This window comes from Labeo rohita, chromosome 12 (assembly GCF_022985175.1).
Source record: "Labeo rohita strain BAU-BD-2019 chromosome 12, IGBB_LRoh.1.0, whole genome shotgun sequence".
In the NCBI taxonomy this organism is placed as follows: Eukaryota; Metazoa; Chordata; class Actinopteri; order Cypriniformes; family Cyprinidae; genus Labeo; species Labeo rohita.
Genome location: NC_066880.1, coordinates 27,739,903 through 27,764,485, shown reverse-complemented (window position 1 = coordinate 27,764,485; position 24,583 = coordinate 27,739,903). Strand labels below are relative to the sequence as shown.

At 36.2% G+C, this 24,583-nt stretch overlaps 1 protein-coding gene across 2 annotated transcripts in view; it reads left to right on the top strand.

Annotated features, from left to right (window-relative positions):
- Positions 1-24,071, top strand: part of dnah9 (dynein, axonemal, heavy chain 9) — a 123,232-nt gene extending 99,161 nt beyond the window's left edge. Inside the window, exons 64-69 of one of the 2 annotated variants that reach the window (XM_051124665.1) lie at positions 7,942-8,133; positions 11,435-11,626; positions 12,431-12,601; positions 14,813-14,995; positions 17,406-17,795; positions 23,257-24,071. In XM_051124665.1, coding sequence (XP_050980622.1) covers positions 7,942-8,133; positions 11,435-11,626; positions 12,431-12,601; positions 14,813-14,995; positions 17,406-17,795; positions 23,257-23,484 — 1,356 coding nt within the window. In that variant the 3' untranslated portion in view covers positions 23,485-24,071. Of the gene's footprint in view, positions 1-7,941; positions 8,134-11,434; positions 11,627-11,841; positions 11,868-12,430; positions 12,602-14,812; positions 14,996-17,405; positions 17,796-23,256 lie in introns of those variants that run through there. The other variant, XM_051124666.1, reaches the window with a different exon arrangement.
- The last annotated feature ends 512 nt before the right edge of the window (positions 24,072-24,583 follow it).

The following is a 24,583-nucleotide window of genomic DNA, read 5'->3' as shown; positions in this document are numbered from 1 at the left end:
CACAGCGATGATTTTCGGATTTATAAGGGCTTGATTTATGACGTCTGGACGCTTCAGCGCTGTGTCACGTCCGTAACATTTTAAAGATTACGTTTATATCATACAGTAATTATTAATGCAATTAACTTGAAACTTTCTGTACAAAGCCAACTTATGGCCATGCTAATTATGACCAACAGCTCATCTCTATTCTTTGCTCTTATCAATCATATAATGCGTTACGGACGTGACCGTTACGGACGCTTCATATTAAATCTTATACCTGCACGCATGTTTACCAAGTTGCTGATGATTGATAGCCTATACTGTGTAGGTCTAGACTGCTGTGATCTGTTTTAGGCTTTATGTATCATAACATTTTAGAAATGAATTAATTCTAACATTTTAGAAATTGCATTCTCAGCGAGAACATTCTCATTCTCAGCGTTTTAGCTAAGACTGCATCTGCTGTGCGGGTCAGAAATGCACATACGGACTGAAGGGCAAATCGCTAAAACTATTTCAAATGTCATAATGTTCATGTCATCATGTCGTCTTTAAAACTTTTATGTGTTTCACATAACTTGTGTCGCTGTGTGCTGCATTCATGTAGAGAGCAAGATTTGAATGTACATGCTGCTGAGCGTGACGCGCAAGAAATGTGCTGTGGAGTAACATCATTCATTCTTATTTGTCTAAATATTTTTTCTTCATTACAAATCTTTTTTGGTGTTATTTTGTATTCACTATGTTATGCAGATGCAGTTGCAAAATGTGAAACTGTAATCTTATTCGCAGTCTAGCATTTTATAAATATTTATGTGTGTACAATATTCAGTAACTTATCCTGTTTGATATCTTTATTATTTAATGCATTAGCGATTTATTAAAACAGGTTTATGAGAGTCATTGAAAAGTTTCAACAACAACAACGAATTGGAGCGGCATCGACATCAGCCCGTTATTGAACAGCCTTCAATACTAATGCGGATCCACACTCTAGTGTTAACCTAATATAAATGTGCTCAAAGCTATTTTCCATATTTAAACGTTTGTTCGGAAACGAATTAATGCTCAAGCATGACAGGGAGGCGCCGCGTGATCACTTGCATTTTCTTTCCGATAATGAAACAAACTTAAAATTGGGGTGCCTTAAATACATAAGAAATAAATCTAAAGAAAGCTTGCCTACTTTTAGCGAACCAATTCAAAACGAAATCAAATAGGCTACTAGCCTACCTGTTTATGTAATCTGTGAATGCATTTCTCTCTTTAGTGGAGATTTCGTGAATTTCATATTTGCGGAGTCAAGGACTCTGAAAACTTTTCCATAGTGTTATAAATTTCGCTTCATTGATTTTTTTTCCTCTAAAACACAAAAACGAAAATTGAAATCGAGCCCCTGCCCGACGTGGATAAAAATTATACTCCGAACCCCACGTGGATTTACACAAACTGACAAATTCAAGAAGTGTTAGGTCGTACCCCGCGCTCTCCTAGGCCTGTTATATATTTAGAATATTTTACTTAACCTGTTTGTATCTTAGTTATGTAATAAAACATTAAAAGCATTTTTTTTCTTCATGAAAGCATTTTTTTTCAGCGGCAATCGTTTAGTCTATCTCGATCAGGGGCGATTTTAGGATTTTAATTTTTTAATTTTATATATATATATATATATATATATTTCTAGTACAACCCTATCTGGGTTGTAGAGGACACACCTTGTCCTCTTTTTCTCACTCTGCGCCGCCGCGGTCTGCGGACTAAAAAAGAAGAACGCGCTGAAAGACAGGAGGAGCCGATCAAGGTTAGCTGCAACTTACTTATGAAGTATAAAAGGGACTGAGACGATCACGAATTCGTGTACAGTTTATGGAGCTAATCGCAAAATTTTAAGGAGCCTGAGCAGTCATTTTAGGGGGGCTAAAAATGGCCTAGCGACGCCCATGATCTTGATTAACAACTATGATCAATGAATTTGAGCGCCGTTGGTCAGTTAAATGAACGTCAGCCTTCAATTTATAGGTTATAACTGCACCTGCCTGGGATGTAGACTGGTGAGGATTTATTTTAATGTGTATCCCAAACTTTAGCGTTAACCTTTAGGCTATACATGTGCTATATTTTTGGCCCGTGTTTGTGCGGAATATCAGTGCGCATGAAAGGGGGCGCCTGCGGGATCACTTGCATTTTTTTCCTGATAATGAAACAACTTAAAATCAATTCGAAACTGACTTTATGTAAATTTATAATAAACGTTCTGCTATTGTAAAATAATGAAAACAAACAGGATGTGCTTTCTGCCGTCTCTGAACTGGAGCGCGTCTCCAAAAAGAACCAAAACTCAGCATGTGTGTCTCACACAGAGAAATATATCTACAGAAAACTCGAAATGTCTGCTTTTAAATAAACAAACAAACAAACAAACAAAAAACCCGAAATTAAATACTCCCTGATTATGTCTGAATTGCAATTCTCTCTAAAGGCGCAACGAGTAGGCTACTGTGGAGATGAGAGTTACCACTGCGAGTTTCATCATGCAGCCGATAGAAAAACATTAGTTTATTAATAAATAATAAAAATATCTGCTTTTTCTATACATTAATAATCATAAGGCTACTTTTGCCTGTGCTTTGAGGCAAACTTTATACGTGTGCTTGAGCGCAAAATATATTAAAGGTTATTATGGATTAGAAGGCCTATTGATTTAATATAAATGCGCGATTAGTTGAATAGCCTAATGGCTTAAACGAACGACTAGTTAACTAGAAAAATCTTTATCGTGGGGCACCCCTATTAAATACCCACTAAACAGCTCTATTATAGTTTTGAAAGTATTTTTATAGGCGTTTTTATAGTCGAATCAATTCCGCTTTTCAGATCGGTCACGTCCGTAACGGACAGAGGTCACGTCCGTAACACTGATTTTTCGTGTAGAACACAAAAACGAAAATATAAATCAAATTAACATTTCATGCATCGTAAATAGTCAACCCTTCTCCATTCGGCAGATATTGTTGCTTCTAGTTTGTGCATTGCAATTCGCAGAAAGTTCACAAAATATATTGTCTCCTAGAAACTCGTGTCTTTTTTTGTCACGTCCGTAACGCATGTGTTTTTATCTCATTTAAAATATAAAACAGGTTTATAGACCGATACTTTTCTGATGTCTGGACTCTCTTTTAAGGGGTTTAGAAAAATATAAAGAGATGGTTCAATATATTGGTAATAAGCATAATTTAGAAGAATTTATATTTCAGGTTTTGACTGCAAATGTCACGTCCGTAACGCTGGAATTGCTCACATATAATGTTTTTCATTTAAACCCAAAATTTCTATTTTGGCCTCATCCATCCCTTAAACCTTTTTCTAGCCCTCTGGCTTGTCCACATGATCTTTAGCAAACTGCAGACTGGCAGCAGTGTTCTTTTTGGAGAGCGGTGGCTTTCTTCTTGCAACACTGCCATGCACACCATGGTTGTTCAGTGTTCTCCTAAAGGTGCACTCATGAACATTAACATTAACCAATGTGAGAAAGGCCTTTAGTTACTTATAAGTTACCTTGGGGGTTTTTGCAGTCTCGCAGACTATTACACATCTTGCTTTTGGAGTGATCTTTGTTGGTCGACCACTCCTGGGGAGGATAACAATGGTCACAGTCTGTCTGATTGTAGATTTGTACTCTTTGGAGATGCCTTTATAACCTTTTCTAGCCTGATGAGCAACAACAACTCTTTTTCTGAGGTCCTCAGAGATCTCCTTTGTTTGTGCCATGATTCACTTCAACAAACATGATGAGACTTTGAAAGATCCATGTTCTTTAAATAAAAAGGGAACATACTGACACCTGATAGTAGGGATGTAACGGTGCACAAACATGACAGTTCGGTACATACCTTGGTTTTGACATCACGGTTCGGTATGATTTGTGTACAGCAGGGGAAAAACAAAACTTTTTTTCTTTTTCTTAATTAAACAAAGGTTTACTGAATAAGTTGCTCTTTCTTGAAATAATTTCAATTATAATTAAAATTTTCTGTGGGAAACCTCAGCTTATGCTTTAATGCTTTAAAATAAAGGGAGCCCTTTTACATTACTATAAGGTTACAATTGACAACAGAGCCCAAACTTAAATTGAATTATTTATTTTTAAATATAATAATCAACACTCAACTTAAAAAAAAGTATAACTTATAAATGATGAAATTTCAATTTGTTGTTGAAATATATTTAGTTACACAGTGGCTGTCATAACTTGTTTCATAACAGTTTAATTTAAACACTAACAGGTAAAGCAAAATATAATGAGTATATAGTCTAATATTTCACGAAATGCTCTTCTCTAGACTTCATTTCTCTAGTGAACTAACGAGCTGTGAACACTGATGACTTGCCTGAGGTACATGAAATGCTGTGTGACATTTTGTTTAGAAGCTGTTTTTGTCTTTCCTTGGTTGAAACACTGACTGAGCAATTACAGATGTTCATTCATGTTTATTTCGCGTTAAAACTAGTAGCAAAGGTCGACATCAATAGCTTTGTGGTTAATGCGTCGACATATAGTGCAACTGTGCTCACGGCGACCAGAGTTAGATTCCCATTTCGAGGTCCTTTGCTGATCCCTCTCCCCTCTCTCCTCCCAGTGCTTTGCTGTTGTCTCTCTACTGTAATATCTCAATAAAAAGGCATAAAAACTCCATTAAAAACTAGTAAAACTAGTAGTAGGTCGGCTGGCCGTTACGGCTCTGACACGGCCACCAGAGCTGATCTTGGCCCCTCTAGTCAATGCTTGTGTTGATACCAGCCAAGCTGTGGCACGTTTCTGAAGCTTCCCAGAAGTGGCTCTCCAAGGCGGTATTAGCGTTGTCACGCTACCAAAATTTTGACTACGAAAAATTTTGGATACGATACCTGACTAAAATATCACAATACTACTACTGAACTGATACTACGAAAAAAAACATAGAACAACAGGAACAGCAACTGAATAATAGATGATCCAAATGGAGATCATTGTTGTTTTATCTATTAAAACAAAGCATTTCATCCCCCCTTTAAAAATAAATAAATAAAATAATAATAATCACATGCCAGTTCCACTACACAGGTTTATGGTGAACAACTACCGAGGCTACAGGTACGTAGAGATCTTTGCTATATTGGTAAGTTAGCTTCAAGGATAAAACCAAATCTTATTTCATGATATAGTAATTTTATTTCACAACAACAATTTATATCATGACAGTCATTTTTGTTATTTTATCTTTGTTATTAATAATAAGAACCTAGATGCAAGTAACAAACTAAAGGACAAATACAATAAAACAAAGACACAAATGAAATAAAAAATGCCCTATGAAATCAGTGTTATTTTTTCCTAAATTCCATTTTAATATTTCTAGACTCTATTTTAATGGTTACATAAAAAAATATATATATTTATCAAAAATCATGTCTAATTATTTGAAATCATGATACTTGCAGAATTTAACAGCAATTTATTAAAAGTTTAACAAAAATTACGTTTTTAAGGCCCTATGAAATACATTTTATTATTTTTCTCAAATTCAGTTGTTTTCCATTAATTTCTAGATTCTATTTTAATAGTTTCATTACATTTTAATAATCAAAACATGTCTAATGAATTTATAAAGGATAAATACATTTGATGAAGAATTAATTTATTATAGGCTATTTATTTCTTTTTTTCAGAAATACTGTTGTGCATTTACAATTTTCTGGTAAATAAATTCTGGTAAATATTTTTTTCTGGTAAATATTCCTTAAATATTGTTTTAATAATATTTTATTAGTAGTAGTAGTACTGTCTTTACATTAAGTAATATATTAATATATTTCTGACTGTCAAGTTAAACCAAAAGACTTTTAGAGTTTTCTGCAAATTAAACGTTAAAATGCTCATGAAGTGACTCTCAGAGCAGTTCTAGAGATTATGTTCATGTGTTCATGTACTCATATATTGAGGCGGCAGAGGCTGAAAACACCGCGAGCGTCACGCGTATGTGTGTAGTAAACAAAACTGCACGTCTGTGCCATGCACTAACACAGACACGCAGAAATACAGCTCTTGTTAAAATGCATTCTTAAAGTACTGATACTAGTAAAATGCGGAATCGTGCCATTTTTAAAAGCAGGGTATCACGCTACTTTTTAAGTACCGGTATATCATGCAACACTAGGCAGTATACAGCGATCTGTCATGCCACATCAAAGACTGTCAAAACGCCATTAATTGTTTGAATTTCCTGGGGAAAAAAAAGTACTATATTTATTCGGTGCACATGCATACTGAACCAAAAGACTCGTACCAAAAATTTTAGGTATGAATATGTGTACTGTTACAACCCTACCTGATAGTCATCCCACTGATTAAAAACACCTCTGAACAGATGGACTCGCATTCAAATTAACAGCTAATCCTAAAGATTCACATACTTTTGCCACTCACAGATATATAATATTGGATCATTTTCCAGAATAAATAAATGACAAAGTGTATATTTTTGTCTCATTTATTTGATTGGATTTCCTCTGCCAACTTTCAGGACTTATCTTATGAACCATAACCAATCTCGCCTTGTCATAAAAAAGGCTATATAATCCCATATTTTAAGACATTTATTGACCTTGACAAAGTGTCTGCAGGGTCTGCAGGAGTTTTATGTTTTTTTTTTCCTGTTTCTCCATTTTTTTTTTTTTTTCAAATATGAATAAGCATTGACATTTCTGACTTCATGCCATCCAAAAAAAAAAAAAAAAAACTATTATAGAGTTTAATTTAAGTAGAATTGCATTTCTAATGCATTTTTGAATGCAGGGTCAAAAACATATAATTTCATCAACCCATGTCATTTTTTCTGTGAGGTCCCATAAATCCAAATTGTGCTGTTTTGATAATCTTGGATCTGTTTGATACAATAGTGGCCATCTGCAGGGCCTGTTTTGCTTGTTTTGAGAGAATCTCTGTGATCGAGTCTGTTTGCAGCGCTTCTGCTAATTAAAATTCTGCATGTGTTATCGACAAACCCGATCCGTGGCGTGACTTTCCAGCTCACTCTAGGCTGATTTAGTGTGGCGATGACTATCTGCCAGATCAGTGCTCTAGCAACACTGGTACTGTAGCTTTCTAGGAGGGTTTCTCAGCCGCACGAGTCACATTCTAGTCATGTACGCACCTTGAAAGTAAATCAATGGCAGAGAAAAAGGCCTAAACAGCTCTCAAATTCTAGTAAGCAGCAGTAATCCAGAAAATGACAGCTGCTTTCATATTGACCTTTTCAGCTGTCCTGGCAAAGAGCAGAGTCAATTGCTTCCTGTTGGCATCATCAAATTCAGGGCTAATGGAAATGATTTTTAACTCTTCATGATTGGTTTGATTGTGACGAGCCGTTAAACATGGCTATGGAGATCATAAACTCGTTCTGTAGAGCGTGTGGATGTATGGCAGGCTCAGACCGCTGGTGGCGCGTGCAGAATTTTAATGCATCTCCTGCTCTGTTATTAAAGCTCCTTAAGTCAGCCGCACAAGCACAGTGACATATAAGAGCTCACACTGCTGGAGACATATTCCTAAGCAGAGCGTATTTGTTTAACAGCATTATTGGGTTTCCTGTACAAACAAACGAATCCCATGAGGTGGAGATGCCATTTGGTCTTCAACCCCAAACACACACACGCACACACATTGAAGTCGTTTGAAATAATGAGCCCGGCAATGAAAGCTCTGACAAGCAGTGACAATTAAAAAGGAATCTCAGCTCCTAAATATATTGGAATGGAGTCATTCTTTTGTCTGTCCTAATGCCTGATGTCCACTGGGAATGCTGACAATGAAAGAGCAACGCAAAGGTTTTTACTTTCAACGCTTTCCCTTTGTTCTCCGGTCAGAGCTTTTTTGGCAGAATGTGAAGTGTGATACCAATGTGTCCTAATTGACAGGATACTCTGGAGATGTGCGCCCGCGAGAACGAGTTCAAAAGCATCCTCTTCGCCCTGTGCTACTTCCACGCAGTGGTGGCGGAACGGAGGAAGTTCGGCCCGCAGGGCTGGAACAGGAGTTACCCGTTCAACACCGGAGACCTGACCATCTCCGTCAACGTGCTCTACAACTATCTGGAGGCCAACAGCAAGGTGAGAAAAGCAGAGTTTATTTATGTATGCGTGTGCTTATTGAACTAGGGAGTGTGAAACGCCTGCTGACATACGCCGTGTTAAAAGAGACTGATGTGGGTCTGGAGCGCTTGTAATTACTCACCCACACCTACACAACAACCTGCTCCCAATTTAATATTTATGCCCTTCATTACACCCAGCAATTAAGCATCGCCACTCACTTTTATGGCAAAAACCCAGTGCAAAAGAACCATGGGCTCGGACTAGATCTGCATTTTCTGAAGGAAGTAGCAGAGCGACGCAGCAGAGCGTTGTTAGATATGTTTGGTTCAGTGTAATGATGCATTAAAGACATTGTCATGATTCTCAGCAAGCGTCGTGTTTCACTTGAGCGCTGCGTATGACTACAGCTATAAATGCTTTGATATGTGCTAATCACACCAATCATGATTATAAAGACTAGGCGTAATTCAGTATTCAATATAGCTATTGGTCACATTTTGAACATTGAATAATCTATTGAAGTGAACAGGTTTTTAAACATAATGAATAGTTCACCCAATGAGTAAGCATATCAAGCCTTATGTTTTACATAGACTGCAAGTCAATAGTAATTCATACTGCCAAAATGGACAAATAAAGTCGCCAAATAGACTTCTGCACTATATTTCAACTAAGGAACAGCAGTGGATCATCTTTGAACTATGACTTAAATTTCCATATGGCTTTGGAATCCTGGTGCAGACATATAGACTGATGTTATGCTCTTTTTTTTTTTTTTTTTTTTGGAGTGTAAACAGTGTTGGAGAATATTGCATTTCTTCATTAAAAATAAATAAATAAATAATAATAATAATTTAATGAATTAGTTACTTCTTTATGGAAAGTAATGCATTATTTTACTTTTGCATTTCTTTTTGTCACCTTGGCTGGGCTTGCTTATTTGTTCTTTAATAACAAAAAACACAAAAGTTAGATTTTTGGCAACTGTAAAGGGCCTTTCACACCAGTAGTAAAATTAATAAGCCTCAAGCTGAAAGAAATGCCTCTGCACTTCCTGATTTCTCTCTGCCTTAACATATGTGACCCTGGACCACAAAACCAGTCATAAGTCACACAGGTATATTTATAGCAGTATCCAACAATACATTGTATGGGTCAAAATTTTCGATTTTGTTTTTTGTTTTTTTGTTTTGTTTTTTATGCCAGAAGTCATTAGGATATTATGTAAAGATCATGTTCCATAAAGACATTTTGTAAATTTCCTACCGTAAATATATATAAAATTAATTTGTGATTAGTAATATGCATTGCTAAGAACTTCATTTGGACAACTTTAAAGGTGATTTTCTCAATATTTAGATTTTTTTGTACCCTCGGATTCCAGATTTTCAAATAGTTGTATCTCGGCCAAATATTGGTCTATCCTAACAAGCCATGTATCAGTGGAAATTTATTTATTCAACTTTCAGATGATTTATAAATCCCAATTACAAAAAACAGACCCTTATGACTGGTTTTGTGGTCCAGGGTCACATATTTGAAAAAGTAACTTAGATATTTTGTCGTAAACTTAAATGTAATGCATTATTTTACTACCCTTACGAAAACTAAGTTTGCTATTAGTATATTTCTTTTAAAGTAAACGTATACTTTCAGTCTACTTTTTATGTACTTTTCAAAAATGTGCTTTATATACTTCTCAGAAATATACTATAATATATATTTAAGTATTTGACTTATACTTAGAAAAGGTCTAAATATGTTTGAGCTATACTTGTGCTCTGAGAATCTGTATATGCTAGGGGCCCTATTACATGCCTTCTGTATAGAATTTCAAAAACACAAGAGAAGAAGACACCGAAACAACAGATGCTTCCACATGTAAAATAACAATTGTCAGACATTAAACAGCATCAAAACCATGATATGTAAAACTGTGAAACGTTGTGGAATAAAATGTTGACCCATGAAAGAGGTAATAATGACTGTCAAGCTTTTGAGTGTTGATAGACTCCATCTACGTTTTGGTCTGTCTCTTTTTTTTCTTTTTTTTTAGCTCTTTTTTTTTTTTTAACCCACATTCAAGTGTCCATAAAAAGAATGCATGAAGCTAGAATAAAATGGCTTTGTTTACAAGTAGATACCCTATTCTTTCTATTGATGTTTTTTCTGTTCAGATATTCATATAACAAAATATATACAAATTAATACCTAAATACGGACATAGTAGTACTTAAAGTATGATGTAAAATTCACTTAAAGAAAACTTATGAGTATACTTGCAGTATAAAACTACTAAACTAGTAGTTTTCCGAGACTATACTTCAGTGTGTAATAAAAATGCATAAAAAAGTATTTAGTTGGGAAACTATCAGTATACCTATAAGTTTACTTTTAGTATACTTGCAGTACAAACTAAAAACATAGATGTAAACTAGTTGTGTACTCAAAGTATACTGCTGTTATACTTAAAGTACACTTAAAAGTATACTTAAAAGTATACTTTTATATACTAGAAAGTGGGCCAATTTAGTCCCAAGGAGTATTGAAATAGTATACTAATAGTACACTGATATTTGTATACTTACTACATAAAGTATACTTGAACTTTACTTAAGTAAACTTAATAAAATAAACTTGAAGTATACTTTGTTTTGGTAAGGGTAGTTACTTGAAAAAAGTAATCTGATTACGTAACTCTCATTACTTGTAAGCTGTTACCCCCGACACTGAGTATAAATCACCATCCGGATGTATTATATTGAAAGCAGAAGCTTGAACATTCTAGATTTTGGAAAAAACCCAACCAGAATGTTTAAAAAATATAAATCCAGTGCTTTGTCTGCTTTAATTATGCACAGTTTGTTACCACATTTAGAAGCTCTCATTGCACCAGGCCTGTGGTTCACCAACAAACAGGGACAGGGTTGAATATGTAATGAGCTGCGTTTTGGCATTGCTCTCCAATTGGTTTGCCCACACTCCATCTCTGCAGGTCATAGCACTGGCATTAACCTCCTCTCACCTGGGAACAGCTTCATCTGGCTCTGGCGCCGCGCCGTCACACACCCACATTAGCTTAATCGCATTACTCAGAGTCGCCGTTCAGACGTCTCCGTAACGGAGCATCCGCAGGCGCTGCAGAGCATGACGCTTATACACGCTAGAGGATGAATGAGTCTCATATATCTCAAACACACTCTCGGGAGCAGTGAAACACCTCAGAAGAGCTGCTTAATGCTTTTAGTGCTGTGTTTTAGTGGTTTAGACCCGCTGATCAGACGGTTCAGGTTTGGACTGTTATCTCTTCATATAGGTGCCCTATGATGACCTGCGCTATCTTTTTGGTGAGATCATGTACGGGGGTCACATCACCGACGACTGGGACCGCAGGCTGTGCCGCACATATCTGGAGGAGTTCATCAAACCGGAGATGATGGAGGGAGAGCTGTATCTGGCTCCCGGTTTCCGTCTGCCGGGAAATATGGATTACAACGGCTATCATCAGGTAAAGAGATTCGCCAAACCTGGTTGGTCTTGCATATCCAGATCTGTGGGACATAATGAATGTGTCATATTAGTAATGATCACAGTGATAACTACAGATCTGATGGATGTGCAGTAATAGGTCACTAGGTTAAAAAATCATGAGATATATCAGTTATTTTACTGCGATCTTCAGCTTTCATAGTTTGACAATAACTCCTTTTGTTTTCCAAAAAGCCATACGAGTTTGGAGCCACATGATGGTAAGTATATGTAAGTGATGTCAGAATTGTCTGTTTAATGGAAGATTATCTGTGAAAAGAGACTCACTTTAGACTAAATGTGTAATCTCTGCCACAGCATTTGAAGTTACATCCCAAATCCACATGTTCCTTTAGATGGCTGATTTTGAATGTGCATGACACACCTGGGAGTGTTTCATGACATTCTGTATGATTGACATGTTGCTCTCTCACATCTCCTGCATGTGTCAACAGCCCAGATTAAAACACTGTTAATTAACGAAGCCTCGTTTTTTGTCATCCCGTCAAGTTTCCGGGATGCTGGGTCTTGCATGGCCAATATCTTAGCACTAACAATAAAAGTTAGGTTTTGTTTGTGTGAACGTCTGTGGTGATCCCAAGGCTCACTGTCTCTCATCTGCATTGCTTTTAAAGCATCACAGCGGCTCCTAACAGACACATGATAGACCAGAGGCCCAGTGGACTCGGTCAATGTGTCCCTGACGAGTCTCTTCATGTTTCATGTGTAGTTCAGTCTAATGATGATCGCAGCACACCTCATCATCTCTCTGGATCTGTTTCAGTACATAGATTCTGCTCTTCCGCCCGAGTCCCCGTACCTGTACGGCCTGCACCCGAACGCAGAGATCGGCTTCCTCACGCAGACGTCAGAGAAGCTCTTCCGCACCGTGCTGGAAATGCAGCCCAGAGATGGAGGATCGGGAGAGGGAACAGCCGGATCACGTGACGAGAAGGTTCTGTACTCCCAACACACAGCAGGAAACACTTACATTCGACTGAGAAACGCTTTCCCACATTATTTAGTACCATTTGTAATAGTGAGGAAAGGAGGAGGAAGGCATTAATACTTCAAAGTATTGCAATATTTTATCTCATGATACTGTATCGATGTTCTAACAGCAAAAAAAAATCTATACTTTTTGTTAAATATTTCACATTAATGTTTTAAGGGAAAAGGAGATGCACTGAATTTTTGTTTGATCTAAATTCAAACTCTGAACAAGCTAAAAATATACTTGTACAGGGAGTCTAGTTTCTAGGGGGGGAAACTGAAACTAGCAAGTACAACCCAACAATATTTATCCCATAGTTAAGAGAAACATATGTAGAGTTATACATTAATTATATACAAAGGTTTACATACACCTTGCAGAATCTGCAAAATGTTAATTATTTTATTTAAATAAAATAAAGAGGGATCATACAAAATGCATGTTATTTTTTATTTAGTACTTTTTCTCAAGAAAAGCAGGCAGTTTAACTGTTCAGGACAAACAAGGGACTCATTAACAGCTATCACTAAGCAAAAAAAAAAACAAAAAAATGCTGAATCATTCCGATATCAACATTGTATTAAGAATCAAGCATATGTAAACTTTTGAACCGGGTCATTTTTATAAAATCAGCTATTATTTTCTATTTTGGACTACATGTAAACGTCTTTTATGTGAAACATCTTATTCAGGTCAATACTAAAAAAAAAACAGAAGCATTTTGTATGATCCCTCTTATTTGGGTAAAATAATTAACGTTATGCAGATTCTGCAAGGAGTATGTAGACTTTTGACCTCAACTGTTCAGAGATTTTAGTGTAAGCACTATATTCCTGTCTGAAAGGTGCAACTCGGACCCAATCTGCAAAAAAATGACTGCAGACTGGTTTAATTTTGCATGAATTTTGAGAGCTACTAAATGTATAGGCTGCTATTCTTCATAATGTGATTGATTAAAAACAGAAATACAGTAAAAGTAAGCATGGTAATGAGGAGGCATCAGTGCTCTTACCTGTAATCAAAGCCTTACTGCAGTAAAAGGTACAGTTAAACAATTACAAGAACTATGCAACATTTTCATAATCAATCCAGTGTCTGAACCTTCATGAATCATTGACCAAGGAATCAATTTTCCCAGTTATGTTATAAACCAACTTTGCATGTGTGGATGATATGTGAGCTACCACAAAATACCATTTTGTAAAAACATTGATGAAGATGAGCACATCACAGCCAGCCTTAAATGAAGCTTGGAGTATCAGTGTTACATTTAACCTCATTAAACTCTCCGAGCGTGAATGTGCTCTCGGTAAGGGTCGCGGTGATCGCATCGTCACGTCCGGAGACAGTCTCTGAACGGCCCTCGTGTCTGAAGAGGTTAAACTCGGCTCATTTCCCAGCAGCGGCTGCTTTCAGAGGCCTCTGACATTTAAGAGATTAGATATGGGAGTCGTGTAAGAGTGCTTGAATGCATTATGACAGCTGACCTTTTTTAGTTAAGAGATTGGGATTTGTAAGCAATGAGCACTTTGCATTAACTCCTCATGTATCTGACATAGACAAATAGACCTACTGAGACGATCGTGATTAAAGAGCCCAGACCAAACTGTCAGCTTTACATTCACATGCTGTGTCTGAAATCACTCGTTCACTCTTATGGTTCCTGTGCACCGCATACAGCAGGGCACTACAATCAGACGCTGATTTGATTCAGACACCTTGATCGTCATGTTTAATATGTTTGGTGAATATTATTAGTATTTATTATACTGAATACCTCTCATCCAACCCATGCCGTGTTTCTGTGCTCAGAGAACAGATCTGTCCCAAAGCAGTAATACCTTCATCAATAACACGATCTAACTTATTAGATGATTGCATTGCCTGCAGGCTAATTGAATATTTGACTCATCCTGCAACAATCATTTCCTCAGTGTGCAATGTTCTGATTTACCAACAATGCTACCTCAGTAAATTAGTCAGCCAAGAAAGATAAAAACACCTATGCTAATGAAAAAAATGACCAAAAACGACTAATTACTGTATCAACCTGTATAATTTCTCTGTAAAATAATTTTGGCTTATTGTATTTTAATCAGTGGATGACGTATTTAAAAAGTGGAGCGTTGATGTTTGATGAGAGCAGTCGCTGACGTGTGTTTGTGTGTCCAGGTGAAAGCAGCGCTTGATGAGATCCTTGAAAAGCTTCCGGAGGAGTTCAACATGACAGAGATGATGGGGAAGGTGGAAGAGAGGACGCCGTATATTGTCGTGGCGTTCCAGGAGTGTGAGCGGATGAATATCCTGACACAAGAGATCAAACGCTCTCTAAAAGAGCTCAATCTGGGCCTGAAGGTTAGACACACACACACACAAACGCACACAGAGACACACAGACACCTGTAACTGAATTGCTTGCTGTTCTGTATTGTACTGAGTTTCCAAACCCTTTTGTCTGCTGCCGTACGGATCTCATCACCACATCAAATGCTGATCAGGTGGCTGAATGATTTTTATGCCATATTATTAAAATCTGATATGCAGTCAGTTATTGCTTTCTTCGCACACCTGCTAGAATGACACATCCGTCTCTTTCCTGGTGCTTGGTAACGGCAGAAATTAAATCGCTAGCGTGCCACAGAGAGATTGTGTTGCTCTTTTCAGACCTATTTTAACTGCATTAAATCCCTGAATGATGGTAAGCCGCATGAAGAAAAGACAACTATTAACTAACACAGGATTCTGGCCTTGGCAGATTCAACAGGGAGTCACTGAGATGATTTCCATTACTGCGGATCACCTACTGAAACAACTGAAGTCCTTTACTGTGTCGCTCCGTGACACGACACGGAAAAAAATCTAAATTATTCACATATTCCTGGATGTGTTTAGAGCCACATTGCATTGTGGGAAGTATTATGCTATGAAAACTGAATCAAAATCATGAATTTAAAAGACGGCAGTGTGACACTGAGCTTTATAGATGAGAGAGTAAACACATTTTATATGCATCTTTATGCTTTGCTTCATATATATTCATATTCAGCTGTGACTTTTCCATTAAAAAACAATTATGCTATATGGAGTGTGAAAAAGCATGTTTTTAGTCTCTGTCATTTAAAGGGCTCATGTCCTGAAGAATTTGATTTCTTACATTCAAAATTTTAAAAATAGCATTTTTAAAAACTCGACTCTCAGAAGTCTGTTTGTTAATACTAAACATTTTCAATGATGCCTGTTGATTTATTCTGGACACTTGGGACTGGAAATATGACTCTTTTAGGCACTTAAAGGAACACTCCACTTTTTTTGAAAGTAGGCTCATTTTCCAACTCCCCTAGAGTTAAACAGTTGAGTTTTACCATTTTTGAATCCATTCAGCCGATCTCTGGGTCTGGCGGTATCACTTTTAGCATTGCTTAGCATAGATCATTGAATCTGATTAGACCGTTAGCATTTCGCTCAAAAATGACCAAAGAGTTTCGTTATTTTTCCTATTTAAAGCTTCGGCATAATAATCAAGGAACTTTGCTGCCGTACCATAGGTGCAGCAGGCGCAATGATATTACGCATCTATATTTACGCAACTCTGCATCTACACAAACTTAGTGCCGGTCACTTTCAGGCACTGTGTAATATCATTGCGCCTGCTGCACCCACGAAAACAGTAAAACTCAACTGTTTAACTCCAGGGGAGTTGGACAATAAGCCTATTTTCAAAACACTTGACTAACATCCTTCATTTCAGGACCTCAGGAAATAAAAACAATAGGATAAAAAATGATTTTATATGATCCCATTTAAAGGTTTTTTTTTCTTCTTCTTAATCATTGTACAGACCTGCATCGTTTTTATCTACAGCACATGACAATTCATTTGCCAACAGAGCAAGGCGATGTTCATGTTTTTATTACTTGCAAATAATCATTCCATTTGTTGTTTTTTTGGTAAACAGGACATTTAAAAGGAGTTCACTTCCAGAACAAAGATGTACAGATAATTTACTCAACCCCTCATCATCCAAGATGTTTGTGTCTTTCTTTCTTCAGTCGTAAAGAAATTATGTTTCTTGAAGAAAACGTTTCAGGATTTTTCTCCATATAGTGGACTTCAATGGTGCCCCCAAGTTTGAACTTCCAAAATGCAGTTTAAATGCAGCTTCAAAAGGCTGTAAACAATCTCAACCAAGGAAAAAGGGTCTTATCTAGCGAAACGATCTGTTATTTTCTAATCAAATTGACAATTTATATACTTTTTAACCTCAAATGCTCGTCTTGTCTTGTCTCTGCGATGCGCATGCATAGTCTGTGTAACCTGGGCCAATACAGTTTAGGGTATATTGAAAAACTTCATTTTTTCGAGCGTTTGAGGTTAAAAAGTATATAAATTGTCAATTTGTTTAGAAAATGACCAATCGTTTCGCTAGATAAAACCATTTTTCCTCGGCTGGGATCATTTAAAGCCTTTTGTAGCTGCATTTAAACTGCATTTTGGAAGTTCAAACTCGGGGGCACCATTGAAGTCCACTATATGGAGAAAAATCCTGAAATGTTTTCCTCAAGACACATAATTTCTTTACGACTGAAGAAAGAAAGAACTTAACATCTTGTATGACAAGGGGGTAAGTAAATTTCCTGTAAATGTTGGTTCTGGAAGTGAGCTTCTCCTTTAAAACAAATATACAAATATATATACATGTTCTCATATGAATCAGAAATGATCAAGCTGCATTGTTTCTAGGCTGACCCATATGTTCCTCCCTCAGGGAGAGCTCACGATGACCAATGACATGGAGAGCCTACAGAACGCCATCTACCTGGACCAGGTGCCTGAATCCTGGACCAAACGTGCTTATCCGTCCATGTCTGGTCTGGCCATCTGGTTCACGGACCTCCTGAATCGCATCAAGGAGCTGGAGATCTGGACGTCCGACTTCTCCCTGCCTTCGGTGGTGTGGCTGGCCGGCTTCTTTAACCCGCAGTCCTTCCTGACGGCCATCATGCAGTCCATGGCGCGCCGCAACGAGTGGCCACTGGACAAGATGAGCCTGCAGTGCGACGTGACCAAGAAGAACCGCGAGGACTTCAGCGCGCCGCCGCGAGAGGGAGCCTACATCCACGGGCTGTACATGGAGGGCGCGCGATGGGACACGCAGGTCAGACTCACTGTTACTAGTCTCTTGTTTGGTTTTGAGAAGAAAGTGTACTATAATTATAGTGAACTCGAGAATGTGTCGATTTTAAAACTGCCTGGAAGGAGAGCGAGTTTTAAAGCTACATTACAGTCAGTGAAGACATCTGAGTGCTCATAATGGAGGATGTGTAACGTTAGTTTTATTGCATGGCTGCGGTGATGGGCCGTTTGCAGCACATTCACACTTCACTTGAGTCCATTTCATCTAGCAGCAGATATCTGTGAAAATAGCAAACACTTGAAAAGCTTGGGATCCAGAACAATTTAACACTAACCGGACTGAAATTTTATTCATTGTATCATCACTATGCAACATATCCTCCTGTACTTAGCTTCCCAAATGAATTACTGTAAATTTGTTTTGTAGACTAGATTGTGGGGTAAGATGTGCCAGTGGGTTGTCGCCACATACTGTGAACAGACCCATAGTAGATATGCGATTCAAATATACATATTAAAAAAAAAAAAACCATACATAGAAATTTAAAAAAACCCGCTGTCAATATAAAACATTTTGCATGTAAAGTTTGGCCATTACTTATTGTGTCAAATGCGGATCAATGTTTAACCAATGGTGATAGTGAAATTTAACTTTGAAGCTTTAACTTTTGCTACTAATTTATAGTGTTCTTTGTCTGTTTGATTACGTCATTAATTGATCTTTACCATACATCTCTGCCATATGTCAACTTGACATAGTCACCACTAGTAAGCTACTACTAAATATATTGTAAAAACAATATGTATCGTGAAAGGCGCTATACAAATACATTTTAATTGAATTGAATTTGAAAAATAGGAAATATTAGCAAATTATTACACTATTGGAAATATTATTGCAAAGCAAAAACAAAAACATATTTTTAGACTACATTCAAGTATACTAAATATTATAGATTTTCCTGTCTGATTCATAGAAATGTGTATATTGTGGAAAAATACAGATTATGCATTAATAAATAGAATTTATTCATTTATTTGACACAGCTATCCTGTTCATATTTCTTTGTCAATGTTTCTATGGCTCTGTTTTCTAGTAACTTTCAATGGAAGCCTATTTACACCACTGAAAAAAGAATAAAAAATTGTAATTGCATGTTTATCTCACAATTCTGACTTTTTTTCTTGCAATTGCGAGTTAACATCTTGCAAGTTCTGATTTTTTTCTCAGAATTGTGAGATATAAACTTGCAGTTGCGATTTATTAAGTCAGAATTACGGGATATAAGCTAAAAAACTCACAATTGCAAGACTCAATTCTGGGGGAAAAAGTCAGAATTGTGAGATAAAAATACCATTTTTTATTCTTTATTGAGTTTCACAAACGGACTTCTGTTAAAAGCTTCTAGAACACTCAGAGAAAAACTGACAAAGAAATATGGTAAGGATAGTTCATAAAATAAAATAAAATAAATAAATAAATAAAATCTATTTATTAATGCACAATCCTATTACAAAGTATATTATATTATTATTATTTATTATATTTATATAAATTCCCATTTGTGAGAAAAAACAGTTCTGAAGAAAAAAGGCAGAAATGCAAGATAAAAATTTGCAATTTTGACTTTTTTTCTCACTATTGGAAAAATAAAGATTGTGAATGAATGAATGAATATTTATTTATTTATTTGACACGGCTATCCTGTCCATATTTCTTTGTCATTTTTTCTATGGCTGCGTGATCTAGAAACTTTCAGTGGAAGCCCATTTCCACCACTGAATAAAGAACGATAATTGCACATTTTTATTTCACAATTCTGACTTTTTTTTCATGCAATTGTGAGCTAACATCTCACATTTCTGACTTTTCTTAGAATTGTGAGATATAAACTTGCAGTTTCAAGTTAAGTCAGAATTGCGAGATAAAAATTCACAATTACCGTTTTTTATTCTTTATTCAGTGCCAGAAATGGACTTCCATTAAAAACCGTCTAGAACACGCAGCCATAGAAAAATTGACAAAGAAATATGAACAGGATAGCTGTGGCATAAAAATAAATAATTAAATTAATTAATTAAATCTATTAATGCACAATCCCATTACAAAGACATTATTTATTGTTGTTGTTGTTGTTATTATTATTATTATTATTATTATCATTATTTATGTCATTTATATAAATTCCCATTTATATCCGACTGAAAGGGAGCTCAGAATTGGGAGATTTTGAACTCAGAGGCAGAAATGCAAGATAAAAACTCGCAATTGTGACTTTTTTCTTAGAATTGTGAGATATAAATTTGCGAGTTATAATGTCCAGTTCTGAAGGGGGTAAAGATATTTTTCTCACAACTGTGAGTTTATATCTTAAATCCAATCAGGCACATTACGTCATTTGTCTTTTTCTGTAGGTCAGGTGAAGAAGGTAAAGTAAGCAGTGACACAGCGATAGAGCACAGCTGAAGCATTCATGAATATTTTACTGCATCTGTAAGATTTACTGCCTTAAATTCACATTGACTATATTGCCATGAAAAATTAAACAGGTTTTAAACAGTTTTAAACACTGACCAGTGTTTCTGATAAATGAGGCAGTGATTTCTGCTCATTTAAATCCAAATGAAAATGAACACTGGGCTGATTTTATTCCCGGCCGCAGCCTTTGAAGAACCCTAGAGGAGCATCAGCATGTAGAGCATCACCTGAGCTTCTCCAGCTGAGACTTTAATGACACCAGCTGGATATTAACCAGCATTGTTTGCTTAATTTACCAATTGATTTAGTTAAATGAGTTGATTCTGAAAGCTGTCACTTTAACATTGGCTCACACAGGTCTGCAGACACATACACACACACACACACACACACACACAGACCCACAACAAAGAGTCTGTTTGCACCATTAGCGCTCTAATGAATGGAAATGCATGCGGCTTTCTGGGAATGTCTCTAAAAACCAGTTTTAATTACGCACAGGAAGATTTTAATCACTGTGCCGATCAAATGTTTTCCGCCATACGTCTTCGATGAACTTAAACTTAGATTCACGATGCCTTTTGCCCTTTGGGAAAAGCTATTCCAGCTTATCCGAGTGTGAAAGCATATAAGCAGAGATGGCAAATCTGGCCTCATTTATGTGAATGAGATTTAACACCTATTGAGACGACATCAAACACACAGCCATATACATGATGGCCTATATACATAACATTATTCTTATCGTATGGTTATCCTATGGCTTATTTCTCTTAGTTGATGAATTAGTGTAATCTGCTTAGAGAGTTTTAAAGAGACGTGACCGTAAGTTTTCAGACCTACCATGAGCCCCATTATCCAGCGGCGCTCCTCTAAACGTGTGCTAGATGTGCAAGGACGACTTTAGTGTTTTACTCACTTTATTTATTCAAAGAGTCATAAAACTATCAGTATTTAAAAGCACAGTAAAGTTTTACTGCAGCCGCGAGACAATTAGAGTGAAATCATAAACAGCGTCCTCTGTGGAGCACTGCAATGTCAACATTATTTGCGTTTGTTCCTTTAATACTTGCAATCTTTGGTCTGTCGTTTTTCGGAGCAGAAGAGGATTAATGAATTAATGAATTCTCCGATAAAAACGTCCCCCATCTAAACTTCTGCAAATTCCCTTGTTCAGAGAGACTGTGGTGTTAATGCAGGAGTCTTAAGTTTAGTGAAGGACAATTCAAACTTTCAAGATAATTCTGTAATAATGTCACCACCGCAGAAACTCAGTTTAATTGGTGTTTTTTTTTTTTTTTTTCCTCTGCAAACATGGGGCCTCTTTATAATAACTTTTATAAGTCATTAATTAACATTATGAAACTTGCAAATTTTCTATGTTACTAATTCTGATTATTTTTTGTCAAGAAATGTATCTGTTGTTATTAGCAATAAATAAACCTATTGGTGCATTTTATCATCAAACACATCTTTCCTGCACTGGCTTTACGCTTAAAGTCGAATTGAAATGAAATCAACATTATAACGGAATATTGCAGTAATTTATAAATCATTATAAATAATTAGCTTTTTTTAATTTATGTGCCGTCGCAATGTTTAATCAAACAGCAATTTTTCCTGTGTTTATTAAGTTTCACTCTGATATGTTACCTTTCATGCTGATATTTAACACATTTACACATTTAAAAAGCATTTAAGTATTCAAATCTTAGATGTTTACTGAGATCCTTCTATCTACTGAAACCCAAAATAATATTTAAAATATTAATAAGCTTAATATATTTCAAATCATCATTTATTGGGTACTTTCAATTGGGAGGTGGCTGTCCCGAACCCTAACCCCTAAATTTTAAACTTAACATAATGATATTGAAAAATGTATTGTATTTTTTTTCCCACTGTTGTTTTTAAAAATAAATTTTCATGTCACTACCAAAACAGTGTATGTTTTAGCATCTTTGAGCTAGGTTCAGAAGTATCTAAAATTGTCACTACCGAAACAGTCACTGCCAAAGCATTTGGTGGAGTTTCGGTAGTGACATGTTTATTTTTTTTCGGGTGTTATCCCATAAAATTGTCACGACTGAAACAGGTCATCATTGTTTCGTAGTGACAAAAAGGGAACACACAGTCCTCATATTTGGGGGAAATAAACAAAATTTTAGTACAGTTATGCAATTTTGTTGAAATTTTGTATTTTGTTATGTTTTAGTAGTGTTTTAGTTAGTTTACAGAAGTTACAATTCTGTAATGTGATGTGATCACTACTGAAAATATGCAGCCACTACTGAAACATGGGATGTTTTGTCAAAAATAAAAGTATACTTATTTATCAACTAAGATGTTCTGATATTTTTTGGTTCATTGTTTATTCAAATTAATAAATCCTTAGCATTGAAATCAGTATAATCAACTTTTTGCCTTTTACAAAAAAATTGGATTCAAAAATACAATGTCTCATAAATTACACTTGAAATATTGTTAAAAATGTAATTGTTATCGATTTACCTCTAAAAATGTTTAACACAATAGCAATATATATATATATATATATATATATATATTTACAATGTAGCTGTAAGCAAAATCTTAATAGGTCAATGTAACTCTTTTAATTAAATTATTATTACTGTGTTTTGGTAGTGACACATTTGGGGAAAGGACAAATATTCCAAAACCTTCTGAAAATATTACGTGAGAATTAACTGAACAATTATTGGAAATGTGTAACTTGGATAATATACAATTTTCACACATACTGATTTTTTTCAAGATGTTTCCAACTTTGACTTTGGACCAATTTGAATTTGGATATATATATATATATATATATGCATTATGACTTGACATTTAAAATAATGTACTGTATGCCATTATGTTATGAACCACGTAAAATGCAACAATGTATAATGGGCGATTTATCATGTAGAGGTTTCTTTAATATGATATATCTCTTGAAATTAATGATGATAACAATGCTCATCTAATGTTTGTGTTTTAGGCTGGCATAATGGTGGACGCCCGTCTGAAGGAACTCACACCCACAATGCCGGTGATTTTCATCAAAGCCATTCCCGTGGACAAACAAGAGACCCGCAATCTGTACCAGTGTCCCGTCTATAAGACCCGACAGCGTGGACCCACGTACGTCTGGACCTTCAACCTGAAGACCAAAGAGAATCCGTCCAAATGGACCCTCGCTGGAGTCGCCCTGCTGCTTCAGATATAAACTACCTGCTCTCTTTTCACTAATGGCACAATTTCATGACACTTTTTTTTTAGAACGTAGTATTTTCATCATATTTTTTCCAATGCAAACATTTGCACATACACAGCGTGCCACGCAGTTGAATTAAAAGCACTTTGATAAAATGGTTTCACATTTGTTCAGTGTATTTTTGTTTTACAGATTTGTGCTCTACTTCTGTTGTCTCAAGTTTAAAACAGGAAGCCTACAAATCTGAGAACTGTCACATTCAAACATCTCACCCTGAGAAACCGAGGCGTCGGTCTGAAGAAAGTGCAACACCTCAGTGAATCCGCCGCCGTAGCAGCACCAGCGATGAGCCTCCAGGGTCACTTATATCTGTTATTGAGAAAACTTAACAACACGTACAGAGACTGAGCTATGAAACAGGGCCACGGGGAAACAGAATATGTGAAGAAAAGCAATAAATCCATCCAGAATCCAATTACAAAGCACCGGGAAACGGAGCTTCATGTGACACACAGCTTCTGCCGTGCTCTTTATATTCATTTCTCTCGTGTCCCATCGTAAGAGATAGGAGACAAACGCGTTAAAGAAATAAATATGAAACCGACACGAAATATAAGGGAACCTTCTTCATTTGTTTGTGTTCACATCGGTTAACTATGATTCATGTGCTGCATGCTTATGCATCCCAGCACAGCAGTAAAGAGTGCACTTTGTTCTCTGAATTTTACATTTGCATTTTTTGAAGCCAATATCAGCGCTTGTAAGGCATCAAAAGAGACGCGTTGAGTTTAAGGTGAAGTTTTAGGCTCAATGAAACGCTGCATCAGAGATGCTTTACATGTCGTGAGTTAGAGCGACAATGATTTCCTTTCACGCTTGCAGAAAAGAAGGATGTGAATGCTTGGATTTGCCTGGATTTCTGAACAAATTTGTCATAAAATTTGATCTAATCTTCAGAAAAATTACAACGACAAAACAGAAGCTGCTTAATAAGATGTTTCATGTATCGTTTGAGCACACCATAAGAAATAGACTGCGAATCCTGCGGCGAATGACTTCAAAACAGTCCAATCAAAGAGATGCTGTTCACAAATGTTAATGTGAATCATGC